The 15,456-nt window shown below is 40.6% G+C and overlaps 1 protein-coding gene across 6 annotated transcripts in view; it reads left to right on the top strand.

The window, feature by feature from the left end:
- LOC118795877 (carboxyl-terminal PDZ ligand of neuronal nitric oxide synthase protein-like) overlaps positions 1-15,456 on the top strand; it is a 121,874-nt gene that overhangs the window by 79,981 nt on the left and 26,437 nt on the right. For all 6 annotated transcript variants that reach the window (XM_036554636.1, XM_036554639.1, XM_036554638.1 and 3 more), the window contains one exon: positions 562-719. In XM_036554636.1, the coding sequence (XP_036410529.1) occupies positions 562-719 (158 nt within the window). The remainder of the gene's footprint in view (positions 1-561; positions 720-15,456) is intronic.

The following is a 15,456-nucleotide window of genomic DNA, read 5'->3' as shown; positions in this document are numbered from 1 at the left end:
ATGACGCTTTTTTCTGTATACATAGAACTGGATTAAGATTGCAAGTATAGCATCATTCCTGTCTGTAGGTATACTTGTCAAAGCAAAAACAATGCTATTTCATCCTGGTCTGTCATCAGCCTCTTGATTTTTGCTGCAGGTTTGAGCTCACTGTGAGCCCACAGTCATCTTGATTCTGAAACCCACCAAAGTGTTCAACAGCCTCCCTTTCAAATGTATATGATTCTTGACTCCACAAATTTCAACACAAAAACATTGGCATTTCTTGCCACCCTAGCTTTGTAGAGACATCACCATTAGAGTCACAGAGCTTGTTGCTGTGGAATCCAAGATGTACAGAAGCCCCGGCCAAAGCTTTCATTCAAAGGTGATGTTTCCCAGAAAGAGCAGGCAGGCAGTAGAGGGGCCTCTCCTGTAAGCCTGTGTACCGAATGATTTTGCATGTAGAGCAAAATACTCTTTGGCTTCTGCCATGCCCCTGTCTTATGCATTGAACTGGACACTAATGAGTGTAGCATTATTTGAAGGGCCCATGGTGACAAATATCCTGTCTCCACCCAGGTCGGCAGTTAACAGGGGCAGAGAAAAAGGAGGCTGAAGAGAGGGACATTGATGCAGAGGAACTGGCCCTGCCAGACAGCATGGTGGACAAGTTCAGTCGTGGGATCACTGACCTGAATGCAACCAAGGAGGGGGATGACATCAGCAAAGATAAGAAGGTATGGCTCTGTTACCAGTACTTCTCTCAATAGGTATAGTGAGACAGCTAAATATGTAACATCTTCTCCAAAATGGGGAGCTCTGGCAAATCTGAATGTTTGATTTAAAAAAAGCAATGTTCACTTTTCTTCTAACAGTATGTTGATGATTTGTCATGAAAGGATCGGCGGGTCTCTGTTTTTGTGTATGCTCTGTGTCATGGGGTGGAAACAGCCCCTCAGCTGTGGCGCCTACCCCCCTGCCGTCTTAAGGAGCTTTCAGGGACTGACAGTCCAGCGCGTTGAGCAGGATAATAGAATCACTCATGTAACACAGCCAAACCAAAATAATCTTCAGCTTCAGGAGATCTGAAGTACCCACAAAAAAAAACTCCTGGATGTAATATTCTACATCAAAGTTCAAGACACCATATACATTGTCTGTGCAGTGCCTTTTAAGCTCTGCATCTCAAGCCAATGAGCTAAGGGTCAACAGACCACAAGTACATTGCTGTCTGCTGAGTAGTTCTGCGCACTAACACTCCAACCCAAATGAATATGTTAGACACTTTGCAACCAAGACACTTGGGGAAGTCAATCAGCAAGTATCAGCAGACTTGGGGTTTAACCTCAATGTTGGATGGGACTGGTGCATTAAGCTTTGCTTTACAGAAGCACTCAGTGGTAATACTAGACAATAAAAATACATTTGTGATGTCCCAAATCCAGATTATAACATAATAATGGCTAACATTGCTACTACAGCAAAGTGTAGGGTGTAGCAACAAACACTCTTATGAGTTTGGCTCATATTCACGAGGGGAGAAAATACCTCGTAGCAGTGCAGCTGAGCTTTGCTGCCGGTGTTGCATCAAGAATGGTTAATTTACAGATTCCTTTTCATTGGAGAGATTACCTAGATCAGGTGTGTTCCATTTCATTCTCCTGTCATCTATTTCCACAAAGGGGATTTGTTTTGTTTTTTCTTCAATCGGAACCATCAGAATATACCCATCACCAATGGACTTCTGTCTCTCTGGTGGTCCAACTACTTCATTGCAGAAGCACAGAGAATCAAAGCTTTGAGAAGCATTGCAGAGAATCAAATCCTGTCAAAGCAAATGCAAAGGTCCAAACAGTAGCAGTGACCCTGTAAGCAGATTTTCAAGACTGGTAAATGCTTCATTGTTTTGGTTTTGTGAAACATAAGCATCCCATGCAGCAATGGGGACACTATGCTGTAGGAGATTCCTTTTTCCATATGGGACATTAAACAGGGGTCTTTACTCGCTGTGGTTATGTTTTAATTAAAAGAGACCATCACAACTGTATCAAAGAGCAGAGACCCTCCCCCAATGTTTTAATCCTTCAATCTCGCAGCAGTAGAGGGTGTAGCTTCCCATTCATTTGTGAAAGATGGCGCTCCATGATCACCAACGAGTGACATTCAGAGCCCCAGCCACTATCAGATGGAGCCATCTCCCCTGGATCTCGTCTGTGTCTATGACCACTCATGCATCTCAGACAGATCAATGGGTCGGTGAGATTAGTGCAGCCAAGGACACGGGAAAGGACCCCAACTAAATAAAGGAGGTTGGACAGGCTCCTGGCAGGGTGACAGCTGTTCTGGGCCAGTTGGGATGGCATTCGTGAGCCACATCGAGTGGCACAGATGCAGCCCCATGGGAGAAACCTGAACAGGGACACAGTGGGCTCTTTGTGACTTCACTGAAGGGTACAACTTTACTGAGTCCCTGATGTTTTTGCCTTTTAAATGGGTTATAAATGCTTCTGCCTGAAAGAGAAGAAATTTTCTTTTCCCAGCAGTGAGTGAAATATCAAATTTCCATGCATCCTTCGTTCAGCCTGAACATCCTTAGAACCTTTATTGTTGTTTTTTGCTGAGATAAATTACAAGGTAACCCATACCAGTCCAGACAGACAATCTGCTTTTCCGATTTCAGTAAAGCAAGAACTGACTTGGGACTTCTGGTATGGCGCAAAGCTGATGAGCCACATCTTTGTAGCTCCGCTACAAGTTTGCAACAAATCCTGAAATAACTTCACCTTTGAACTATAATCTACCAGGAAAGGCAGTAGTGTATTACATTTTGAATCCTACAATGCCGTCAAAGAAAAGTCATGCCAAAAAAACAGATTTAACGAGTCAAAGTTTAGATTCTGAGGGCGATGGCGCCATGCTAGCTTCTTGTGCTAGTGGTGGAAGCAGTAAAGAGGCGATAAACACGAGCAGTGCTGTTAGCTCTGAAGATATCCTCAAGGCCATCAAAGATATGAATGCAGAATTCTCTATTAAATCGAAAAGGTACTGTCTGCAGTGGACAGTGTGAAAAAGGGAAGTTAAAGAATGTGCTGGGTGAATATCTCAGGCTGAAGTACGCATCTTCGAGGATAATATTGTAGAACTGCAGGCAACGACCACTGCTCTTGAGGAAAAGGTTAAATCGCCTCTAAACCAATTGACTAGGAGGGCCGCAGCAGGAGATCGAACTTGAGACTAGTTCATCTCGCCAAAGGCGCTGAAGGATGTGATCCTTGCTCATTTGTAGAGCGGTGGCTTCCTGAGGCTCTGGAGATGGAGCCACTCCGCTCTCTCCTGATCATTGAGAGAGCACATCGGATTTCGGGCCCAAGATCCGATCCTAACGCACCCCCGAGGGCTTTGATAATGAAGTTCTTAAAACTATCATGACAAGTTGTGAGTGATGAATGCAGTCAGGGCGAAAGGGAGAGTATTTTACAAGAATCGGCAAGTTATGTTCTTCCCAGACCTCCCAGTGGAAATCCACAAGCAGCAGAAACGCTTCAACAGTGTCAAGCAGCGGCTACAGGTTAAGGCTATCTGGTATGAAACATCTTCCCAGCACGCCTGAGGGTCTCCCACGGTGATCGATCCTACATTTTTGAAACTCCAGCCAAGGTGAAGCAATTTCTGGAGAAGCAGAGCAGCGCTGAAGAAGAGGCAATAACAACGTTAAGTTAATCTTTGTCTTATTTTTGGATGGTAAAACTGTTGCTTTTGGTTTTCTCTAAACAGGGATTTAAAGCCACATTCTGACACATTCTGTCTTTATCCATTTCTATTTCTATATATATAAATATATATATATATATATATATATATATATATAGACAGAATGTGTCAGAATGTGGCTTTAAATTTATTTATAGTTATTTCTTAATTGTCTCAACAAGGCCAGCTTACCGTGTTATAATTTATCTTGGCCAGTAGCATAGTAGCATTGTCTTTTGGACTATAATACCATGTTTACCAGTTGGTCTAGCCTTATTATAATTTTAGGTATCATGTAACACTGTTTTTACGCATCGGAACATTCTGGTGTGGGTTTGGTGTTTTTTTTTTGATGTATGTATGTACGTGTATATGTATGTATATGTACATATGTATATATGAGTGTATACATATATATAAGTGTATAGTTACTAGTTCACGGTGGTCTTATACTCTGCCTTACTCCTGGTATTTTGTTTTGGTTTTTTTTTTGTTAAAGGGTGTAATGACGTGTGGTGGGGCAGAAGGTGTACAGAGGGGAAAAATCGCAGAGGCAGAGGTAGCTCCACACGTGTGTGTGGATCTGTCGAGCACCCTATGCAGAGTGTTACTGAGAGGGGGAGGCGGGTGGTCTGTTAGAGGCTTTGGTGTAAGAGGGTTATTTACATGTTCATGGTTGATTGTTAGGCATGTGTTTTTGTGAAACATGTTTTAAATCGTCTTTTGTGTTTTTGTTTTTGGTGGTAACAGAGGTTTATTGGTATATTAGGCATTGACTGTGGACCCTTTATAAAAAATTATAAAAATATATATAAAAAAGTGTATGCATCAGAGTATCCTCCCGAAACCGATACGCAGGCTAGCTTTTTAGATGGCTTGGAGTTTCCCAATTTTTCAGAGGAAGGCTATTCTTAATGCTGAGCTGACTGTGGAGGAAATTTCCAACACAATTGATAGTATGCGGGCAGGGAGAGCACCTGGCCCAGATGGGCTACCTATTGACATCTACAAGAAATTTAAGGATAAACTTTGCACTCCCCTCCTGGAGATGATTTTGGAATCTTACAAAAATGGTCTCCTCCCCCCTTCTTTGAGAAGAGTCCTGATCATTTTGTTCCTAAAACCTGGAAAGCTGCATACCAGATGTGATTCCTATCATGCCATCTCACTTTTAAACTCTGACACTAAGTTATTTTGTAAAGCACTTGCGAGGAGGTTAGAGAATTTTCTCCCGGATGTAGTGGGTGGAGAACAAAATGGCTTTATCCAAGGTCGTCAAGGATTTCATAATGTTAGGATAGTGCTAAATGTTCTACATGCCAGAAATGGGTTGTCAGACACTGCAATCCTGTCGTTGGACGCGGAAAAGGCCTTCGACAGGGTTGAGTGGCCCTACCTTTTTGAAGTGTTAACTCCTTTTGGTTGTGGTGAGAGATTTTGTAAATGGATAAAGATACTATATTCAAATCCCACTGCAGAGATTCTTACTACTAATATGGTAACTAAACCTTTTGACACCTGCAGAGGTTCTCGGGAGGGCTGCCCTCTTTCTCCTCTCCTGTTTATCCTTGCCATTGAGCCTCTAGCTATAGCTGTTAGGTCACACCCCAATATTTCAGGTATCAGAATAGGTCAGATGGACCATCGAATTGCCCTCTATGCAGACGATGTAATTTTATTTCTTACAGATTTGTGCAATTCCATACCCGCACTCCTGGCCCTAATCAAAGATTTTAGGGTGTTTTCGGGATACAAAATCATCAATTATGATGCAATACAATGGTACTACGGGGCAGCTCAGCTTCGTACTGCTATGTACTATTATACTTCCTAATCTTTCCCTTCGTGGATGGAGAATGAAATGTCTTCAGTTGTACCCAAATTACCCCTCAACCTCCACATTTACTCAGCTGATATCAAGAAACTAAAAAAACATACAAATAATCCATTTGTTTTAAATACAATCAACATTTGGTATAAGGTATGGAAATTTCTTGGTGAAATGCATTTTTTGTCATGTTTTAGCCCTATCTGGGGAAACCAAAGTTTCACTCCTGGGAGAGATGATCCAGGTTTCCAACTATGGGCCTGCAAGGGTCTAAGGAAAGTTCGAGACTTATATAAAGAAGGTAGTTTTATGTCATTTGAAGAACAAGCAAAATAGCAAAATATGATATTCCCAGAAATCTTTTTTTTATATATATTTACAGCTAAGGAGCTTCCTCATGGCTGCCCAGAAACAGAACCCCCTCTGTCCACTTTAGAAAAAATTATCTCAACCCATTGCAATGCTAAGGGTAGAACTTCAGCTCCATACAATATGCTAGAGTCTAGCTCAACTGAATCCTCTGTGTACAAACTGAACTCTTGGAAGGAAGACATTCGGGAGGACATATCTTTGGATGAATGGAGTAGTATCTGTAGTAAGGCTCAGACACAAACTGTGAATGCTCAGCTCAAACTTTTGCAATACAATTGGTTGATGCAAACATATGTAACCACTGCAGGTTAAATATGTTTAATAGTACAAATTCAGATTTATGCTAAAAGTGCAATCACGCTAAAGGGACTCTGTTTCATTGCCTGTGGGACTGTGAAAAAATTAAAGATTTTTGGAAGTAGGTTTCACAGATGATATCCCAAATTGTATCAGTAAATTTGCCTCTCCATCCCAACGTGTTTATCCTGGGGTTGTACCCAATTAATCCTTATCTAAAGAACAAAGTACAAACACTTATAGATATGAGCTTGTTGCAAGCAAAATGCTTGGTAGCTCTTTCTTGGAAAAGTGTGGACAGACCTAGTATTGCCCAATGGCTAAGGGAAATGTCATATTGCCTAATAATGGAAAAATAACATACATGGTTAAGGGTAAACAAGACACTTTTGAAAAGGTTTGGAGTCCATTTTTGGATTTTGTAGAGCAGAATGATGTGAGTGAAATATTGGCTAATGAAGAGAACTCTGGGTACACCTTGTGAGCACATGGGGTGGTGGTGAGCGATACTTGAATGGCTTAGGGCGCTGTGTTTTATCTGAACTATGTCCCAAATGCACGCTATCATACTGGATCAGTCCATTGTAAACTGTAATTTTGTCTGTTCTACGCTTTTGTAATACTCCTGTTTTGTCTTGTTGTCTTGTTTTGTTTTGTCTTGATGTTTCTTAATTTTTTTTATTGTTTACTTTTGATGTGGTTATTGTTGTTTGTTTGACATGTTTGCTCTGTTACTGTCGTTTCATGTCTTTCATGTAATATTTCTGCTTATACATGTCTAGTTAAAGAAGAAAAATCAATAAACATATTGTTTAGAAAAAAGCAAGCTCTGACCTGTGTGTTAGGAGCACTTTGCTGAGAACAGCGTCATGAGGAAACATCGAGAGCATTGAAACATTGTAAAACAAAGCTCTGCAATCTAATTCACTTTTAAGCACCTATGCTGAGTAAATATGATGAGTGTGTGCTGGTTCTAAGCATTAATGCAGAGCAGGCCTCCCCTGTCAGAACAGCCTACCATGTTCCAGAGATTAAAGAAAGTGGTTTGATCCAGGCAAATCCATGTGTGATATTCCAGCGAACTCGAAACTGAATTCCCAGAAGGCCTTGTCTGGATACCGTTTCTTTTCCTCTCCACTGCTGCTAATTGCTTAATTAGTCAGTCTGACCTGTTTTACATTCCTGCACATGAAGCACAGCTAGCTGAGGTGTTTTGCAGTATGCCCCGAAGGATTTCACAGCACTGTTGTTTTGGGAAAATCACAGATGTAAATACGCAGCATAGCAATAATTAAGTAATTAAACTAAACTGGGGGGGCAAGCATAAACCTGCAGCTGCACAAACGTGCATAGCCCTCCAGAATGGAACACCTCCAGGTCATCAAATGTGCCAGACATTTAACTTCATTTTAGACCTTTTAGACGTTTAAACCTCCTCTGTTAACATGCTCACTGCGTAAAACTGCGTGCTGTTCCCATAAGGTTGAGCCATCTTTTTTCACTGCTCAAAAACAAATACAGACACCCCTCATCCTGTACAGGGTGTGTGTGCATGCATGTGTGTGAGTCTGAGTGAGTATGTGTTGTTAGTCCTTGAGTGACATTTTAGAAACTTGCCAATCAGCTTGTGTGACGATGACTCAATGCTCCAAAGCATGAGTGGTTTTTCAAAGCCGCTCAGCAAAGCGAGTAATGGCTGTTTTGAAAGATGTCACTTCCCTCTTGAACTGCTTCTGTGGTGGGTCATTGCATCACTCTGCTGAAAATGACAGGAGCTCAACCAGACATTGAGAATCAGTGTCGAGGGGCCACAGTAATCGACAACAATTAATATCTCTGCAGCTCCACCATGGTGACAGCTGGCAGCAGAATTTCCCAGCATTAGATCTTGATGGATTGTTTGGCTGCAACAGTGTACAATCCCATTAAGTTAGCTGACCAAAACATCAGTAATCAGGGCCGGCCCGCGGCATAGGCAGCATAGGCAAATGCTAAGGGCGCCGACCATCCAGGGGGCGCCAAAAACGGGGGAGAAAAAAAAAAAATGACTCTTCTTAAAACTAGTTGGTATTATATATCTTAATAGGAAGATAATGAGCCAAAAATATCTAACTGCATAGCAAACCCTATTAAATATGAATAAAAATAATAATAAAAATGATGATCACACTTTACTTTCCTGAGATGCTCCCCCTTCCCCCTGTACTAATTAGACTCTACCTGCTGGTGGAGGGGGGAGGGGGGAGGGGGGCACGCATTGAGGTGACCCCAAAAGCTCGACAACAAGACAACGACGACAGGACAACAACAACATGTCAAAACGTCCCAAACTGTCTGGTGCCCAGGGGAGGAAAAAAAGAAAAGAAGAGGAGGAAAAAAGAGAAAAAGACAGAGGTAATGTTACAATAAAGGTGATGTCATGACATTATTTGTACGTAGGAGAACAACGACACGTTGTTAACTAAACATGGTTTGCTAATCAATAAATAGCTAGCGTGAACTGTTTTAACTTCAGTTAGGCTAATGGCATGTTATGAAGGACCAAAGCTGTTATGAAAAATGGCACTCCCACCCAGCTTCCAAATATGTAAATATTATAGGGTCAGCAAGAGTTAAAATTAAAATAAAACTTGTTTACATTTTTATTGAAAACTGGTTAGCTCACGTTTTCTTAGCTTGCAATATTAGCCTTAATCAAAAAGCTAACGTGTTATTCCTTTTCCTATAGTTTTAAGCCTGCACAGTGCACATCATTCCTGTTATAGCACACCTTAGCATTCCTACATTCTATATTATAGTGCAGTTTACTACTTCTTTGCATTCTGCTAATCAGCATTTCCTTGTAATGACAAAAATTGAATCTTATATCATTTGCATATCAGAAAAGTATTAAACATGTACAGCGTAGTCATCATGCACATATCCGTTAGATTTTTAATTTGTCATATTTCAGTTTATTCTTAAAATTATATTATGTATCATATCATATTTATTATTAGATTGGTGTAATATATTCCTCTTCTCTCTTCAGATGCGCTGTTGAGGTTTTTCAGTCCCACCCCTGCAAATCTTGGGTCATCTACAGCATCAGCCAGCCGGACATTGATGGCACAGAACTTGCAAAGGAAATGCAGAATTTTCCACCATTGCCATCAAAGAATGTGACAAACATGGAACTCTTGACCTTCCTGCATGAGAAGAAGCTGGCAGAAATTTACCCCAACATGTGGGTTGCTCTGAGAATCTTTGCCACTCTTCCTGTCACAGTGGCTACTGCAGAAAGAAGCTTCTCAAAGCTTAAACTGATAAAAACCTACCTGAGAGCTACAATGATGCAGGAACGTCTAAGTGGACTTGCCATCATTAGTATAAATCATGTGGTCTCAAGTAAGCTATCATACGATGATGTTATAGATGACTTTGCTGTAAGAAAGAGCAGGAGAGTTAAGCTGTAGCAGCAGGTGATATGAGGTTGAGTAGGTGGTTGTGTAGTTTTGATGCAGTACCAAAAAGCACCAGTAGATGTCTTTATAAGAGCCCCCTTTCTCCCCTTTTATTGATATTCTTGTAATTTTATTTTATTTTTTTTTTGGCAATACTGGGTTTTTTTTAAAATCTTATTGTGTGCAGTGCCTTATTTATATTGTATTTATAATTTATTTTATGCCACTGGTTTACACTTTTTTTATTTTGTGGCTATTTAAATCTCATACTTTATTTAAGCTATTCATATTGTATTTCAAAAATTCATTTCATATTTTTATTGGGGGGGTCACTTCAACACTCTTAATGTGTAGCATCCACCTGGATGATGCAAGGCAGCCATTTTGCACCAGAATGCTCACCATACATCAGCTGAGGTGGAGATTATTGAACATTATTTAGACAATTACATTGGTTATTATTAGATGTCCAGATTGAAAGAGTCTGAATGGGAATTTAACCAGGTCACCAGGGAACTCTGCACTGTTTGTGATAAGTACCATAGACTTTAATGACCACAGTAAATCATTTACATTAAATTGCATTACGTGCATTTAGCAGACACTCTTTTCCATAGCAATTTCCAGCACAATAGAACATAAGTGCATCCATTTAAGTCAAATGAGCAACAGTGTCAGACCAGGCTAACAACACTCCCAGACCAGTGAGTGTGAGTGTAACACTATTCGAACCCTACCCTTAAATTAACTTGTGCAACCTGACTAGACAAGGAAAGCCAAGTATACTACCATACATCACAGCCACTAGACCACAGAATCCAAAATCAATCACAATAAGCATACATGTAAAATAAGCATCAAATACTATAGGTAGCAGGTATTAGGGGGTGGGGATTGAGGTGGAACTGAGATGCAGCCTGAAGAGGTGGGTCTTAAGTCTGTGCCGGAAGATGACCAGTGACTCCGTAGTCCTAATCTCAGTGGGGAGCTCATTCCACCACTGAGGGACCAGTACAGACAGGAATTGTATCTGAGAGGAGCAACCCCAGCTGAAAGTCCCCAGTGAAAGTCAGCTGCCCCATAGTTGCAGAGCGCAGCAATCTTGACCTCAGTTTAATGTCTCCTCCAAAAGATGGATTTTAATTGCCAATACAGTATGTATATATTTTTTCAGATTGAGTTAATTGTAGTATGACAATTTATTGACCAATTGCTGGCAGGATTGATTGATTGAACCAATCCAGCTAAACGGACTGCATTTATATAGCGCTTTTCTACTCATTTGAGTACTCAAAGCACTTTACAGTTATATGCCTCACATCTACCAGCTATCATAATAGTTTTGTCACTTGGGTGTGTAATTCATCTTAATTTGCAGTTTCACCTGATACACGATTTTCCATAATGCCATGTGGTCAGTTTTCTCAGTTCATTCTAGCTTCCATGCTGCAGGGTGTAGTGTTTTGACGAAGAAGAATCTGAAGAATGCCAGATTCAACAGTGTCACTACTGTCTTATTTTTGAATGAGGTATTTAATTTAAATTGCTTCAGTACATACAGTGTATCCAGCTGTTTAAAATGATTATTACATTGCATTGTTGTAACTTAGCAAACTGATCCAGAATGACTTACAGAGGTTACAGTTTTGTCAGTTTTTAGAGCTGGACATGTACTGTGGTAATTGTGCATAAAGTAACTTTCCCAAGGGTACAGCAGTGTGAAAATGAAACCAGAGACCTTTGGGTTGAAAGTCTGGTGCTTTTGCCTTGCCACGTAATCCATTATGACAGTACTCTTTTCAGCTAGTGCTGCGAGCAGTGTTAAAACAGATCTGTTGTTTTCCCTGTTGCTTAGATGACACTGGATTTCCTCTGTGCATACATTTGTACTATGGTCCTGTCAGTCAAAGGGAGATGTCGGGCACTCTCAGCCTCAGTGTGTATGCATAAACCCATATTCACCACGGAATTGGAAATATCTCTGTTGTTGGAACACTTCAGTTAATTCTGACATCAGGAAGCCCCGTCAGTCTGTTGAAGAATGGAGGTTAAAGGGCTGGATGGCCTGTTGCACCGTGCCAAAATACACCGCATTAACCTATCTCTGCAAATGACAACCTCCTCCATCATTCTCTCCCTCTTACACAGAATACAACAAACAGAATGGCTCTCATACAGTACAAAACACCAGTAGCTTCAATACAGTATGGTAGGTTCATATGTATTTGCTTTTGCTCCCCTTTGGTCCCCCCCTGCAGTCCTAAAATTTCACTACGAATGAAGATACTGTACTGTACATCCCACACTTTTGGAAGACTTCAGTTGATTCTTACATCTGCTCATCAGTGTGAGCCTGAGCATTCACAATTTCAAACCCAGCCCTCCCAGCATGGGCGAGTCCAACAGGTACTTCCAAAATTTGTTTCAAAATTTGTTGAAAAAAACATTTTTAATGTTTTTTTTTAATACATCAATCACAGTCGTCATCATATTTTACTGTTATATTAACCACAGTTATTGACTAAAATATAACTAAAAATAACTGAAGTTATTGATATATCAGCCATTTACTCCATCTCTACTATGCATGTGGCACCCTCTGATCCTCAACCATACAACCTTTGCTTTAGCTAAAACTGTAAAAGCCAAATATACCAGTGTGAATGTGTGTGACTGGCCTTATATTACAGCAGTGGTTGGATCAGCCATCAGTGGTTAGACGGGTCAGAATTTCTCTCCTCCTGCACCAAGAAGGCTTTCATTTCTCACAAAGTCGCTGAGGTGCTTTGACATATCTGAGACCCACCAAAGAAATGTTAACATTACTGTCTCCTCACCCTTACCAGGCCATAAAAGAATCCCAAGCTATCTAAATGGATTTTGTGACACTGCTCTTGATTTAGGACAAACACAAACATCCTGGCACAACCATGCATGTAATGCCTCTGAGATACTTGGCACCTGAAACGTGAACTCCAATGGAGTCACACACAGTTCACTGGAGATTCTCAGGTCTTTGTCACATAGCGTCTACATTAATTAGAGGTAATTAGAGGCACAAGTTCTCTACCAGTGACCGAACTGTGTGCCCACGTTGGACTATAGCATTTGAAGTGGCTCTATATAAGTGCGGCAAGAGCAGTGTCCTCTGTCCTCTCTCCTTTGGTTCCTCAACCCCCCGGTCCTCTCTCTCCTCTATCCCCAGTCCCTTCCTCCCTGTTGCTGATGGCATCACACATCATCTAGCTCTCCTTTGGGGCCCCTCCTTGCTCTGGGAGTGGAGTCCTTTCCCACTGAAACAGATGCACCTAATTTTCCTGAACTCAGCAAGCTCTGGAAGTGGAAGACTCCTCAACCACCGATGCCTCCTGAACTCACCACTGATGCATTGTGAACTCATCTTCAGCTCTGGACAGCTCTCTTCCCAATACGCTCCGATATGATTCTACAACTGGCTCTGGAGGCAAGTCTCTCAACAATGAATGACATAACCTTAGAGACCAAAATGCCCCACCGCGAATTTGGAAGCTGTCGGAAAAGATAAATATCTCACTGAATTTGAAGACGACTCGAATGTCTCTTCATCATTCCTGTATTGACGACATTTCTGCCTGGCAACGTTAACAACTACGCAAATAAATCTATTGCCGCACTCCCCTGCTTCCTCATAGCAAGGCGGGCGCGCAAGTCTGTGTGGAGAATTCTTTCTCCGTCACAATATAATTGAACTGAAAAACAAAAAAATAGATGTTAAAAAATGAGATTAAATTGTATATATATGTACACACTATATGGACAAAAGTATTTGGACACCTGACCATTACACCAACAGGGACTGTAATGACATTGTATTCAAATACATATACTTTAATATGGAGTTGGTCCCCCTTTTGCTGCTATAACAGCTTCCACTCTTCTTGGAAGGCCCCTTATCTCCAGTGAAGGGCAATTTTAATGCTTCAGCATGCCAAGACATTTTGGACAATGTGGAAGCTGTTATAGCTGCAAAAGGGGGGTCAACTCCATATTAAAGTATATGTATTTGAATACAATGTCATTACAGTCCCTGTTGGTGTAATGGACAGGTGTCCGAATACTTTTGTCCATGTAATGTGTCTATATGTGTGTATATACACTCCTGGGCAAAATAATGGGCCAGAAAATAATGGGAGAAAAAAATAATGGGAGAAACAAAGACAGAATGAAGTTTTTGGCAGAATATGGAAAGTTTGATTCAGAGTAGTTCAGCAGAGTTGTGTGGAGTGATGAATCATGGTTTGAGTTGTATGGTGGTGCTCCAGAGAGGTGTCTTCAAAGACCTGGTAAGAAATACAATATATGCATCTCTACCACAGTGTAATGGTGTGGGGAACCTTTTCAACTGCTGGTACTGGTGAGCTGCTTCACTGTGAAAAGTCAATTTGGAGTACAGGAGAAAGACTTGCTTGTTTTCTAAAGAGAAACAATCAGACATTATTTTTCAACAAGACAATGTTCCTGCCCACACTGCAAAGACCACCAAGAAGTGGCTTGAGAACAAGTCCATCAGGCTCATGTTTTGGCCTGGTCAGAGTCCAGATTTGTACCCTATAGAGAATATTTGGTCTCACATTAAACACAAACTAGGTGGGAAATGTTTTTCAATTACTCATAAGCCATCAACGCTGAGTGGAACAATATTGATTCTTCTTTCTGTAAAAAGCTGTCTGCAAGTTTACCTCAAGGCTTCAACATCTAAAGAAATCACAGGGGAAGGCTATCCCATACTAAGTTACTTTATCTATTTGTTTAATTCTTGCAAATTTCCTGAAAAGTTATTTGTTATTAAGACCATTAAAAGCTTAATGTTTTGCCATTTTGGGCTTGGCCCTTTTTTTGCCCGGGAGAGTGTGTGTGTGTGTGTGTGTGTGTGTGTGTGTGTGTATATATATATATATATATACACACACATTTCAATAAATAATGCAGCACAATAATTATTTTATCTCAATTATCTTTTTTTCATAATCGTTGCAAGCCAAAATCGTAAACCAGCTCTGCTTCCACCCCTCCAGCCAGATGAACTGGCCCTCCTCAATACCTTGATGAGTATTGTTGTTTAATACTGGCATTGTTTGTAGCTTAGCTGATTTGATCTTGTATGAGAAGTGATTAGACACATCCGCAATTTGTGCAATGATAATTTTTTCGTTACAGTTACCATTACAGCACTTAGATTGACTTACAATTAGTTGAGCTAAGCTTGTCAAGTAAGGTAACTTCTATGGTTAGACACACGTCTAATTAATGTTTTACCAGTGTATATCAAGCTATGGTTATCACTTCATGATTTCCTGTAGTTTGACTCAGTCGCTGAAAACCACTCTGAAATGCACACAATTAACATTTGTCATTACATTGCTCCCTTTCGTGTTGTCCTGTCTGACAGTAACCTTTGTCAAGATTTATTCATTAGTTCACTTCCTGTTCATCATCTGTTTTAGATTAGTTTATTTCATTGTTTCATCAGTGTTTGTCTGCGTTGTTCTAATAAACTTGTTTTATTAATTACATCATCACCTTGTCTGTGTTTTGTATTGACAAACTGTGCTCTAATAGGCTTAAAAGACTTCATTTTATTAATTATCATGTTCGTTGAGTAATTGTTAACTATCCTCACCAAATGGCCGGTGCCTCTATGGGGGTAGGCATGTCCCCTACATAATTTTTCCTCTCTGTAAACACTTCTCTGACTTTTGTCTGCCTATATATAGCAGGCTTGGGTCAGAAATCCCAATTAACACT

The sequence above is a fragment of the Megalops cyprinoides genome, chromosome 20 (genome assembly GCF_013368585.1).
Source record: "Megalops cyprinoides isolate fMegCyp1 chromosome 20, fMegCyp1.pri, whole genome shotgun sequence".
Taxonomy (NCBI): domain Eukaryota; kingdom Metazoa; phylum Chordata; class Actinopteri; order Elopiformes; family Megalopidae; genus Megalops; species Megalops cyprinoides.
This window is presented reverse-complemented; position numbering and strand designations above follow the sequence as displayed.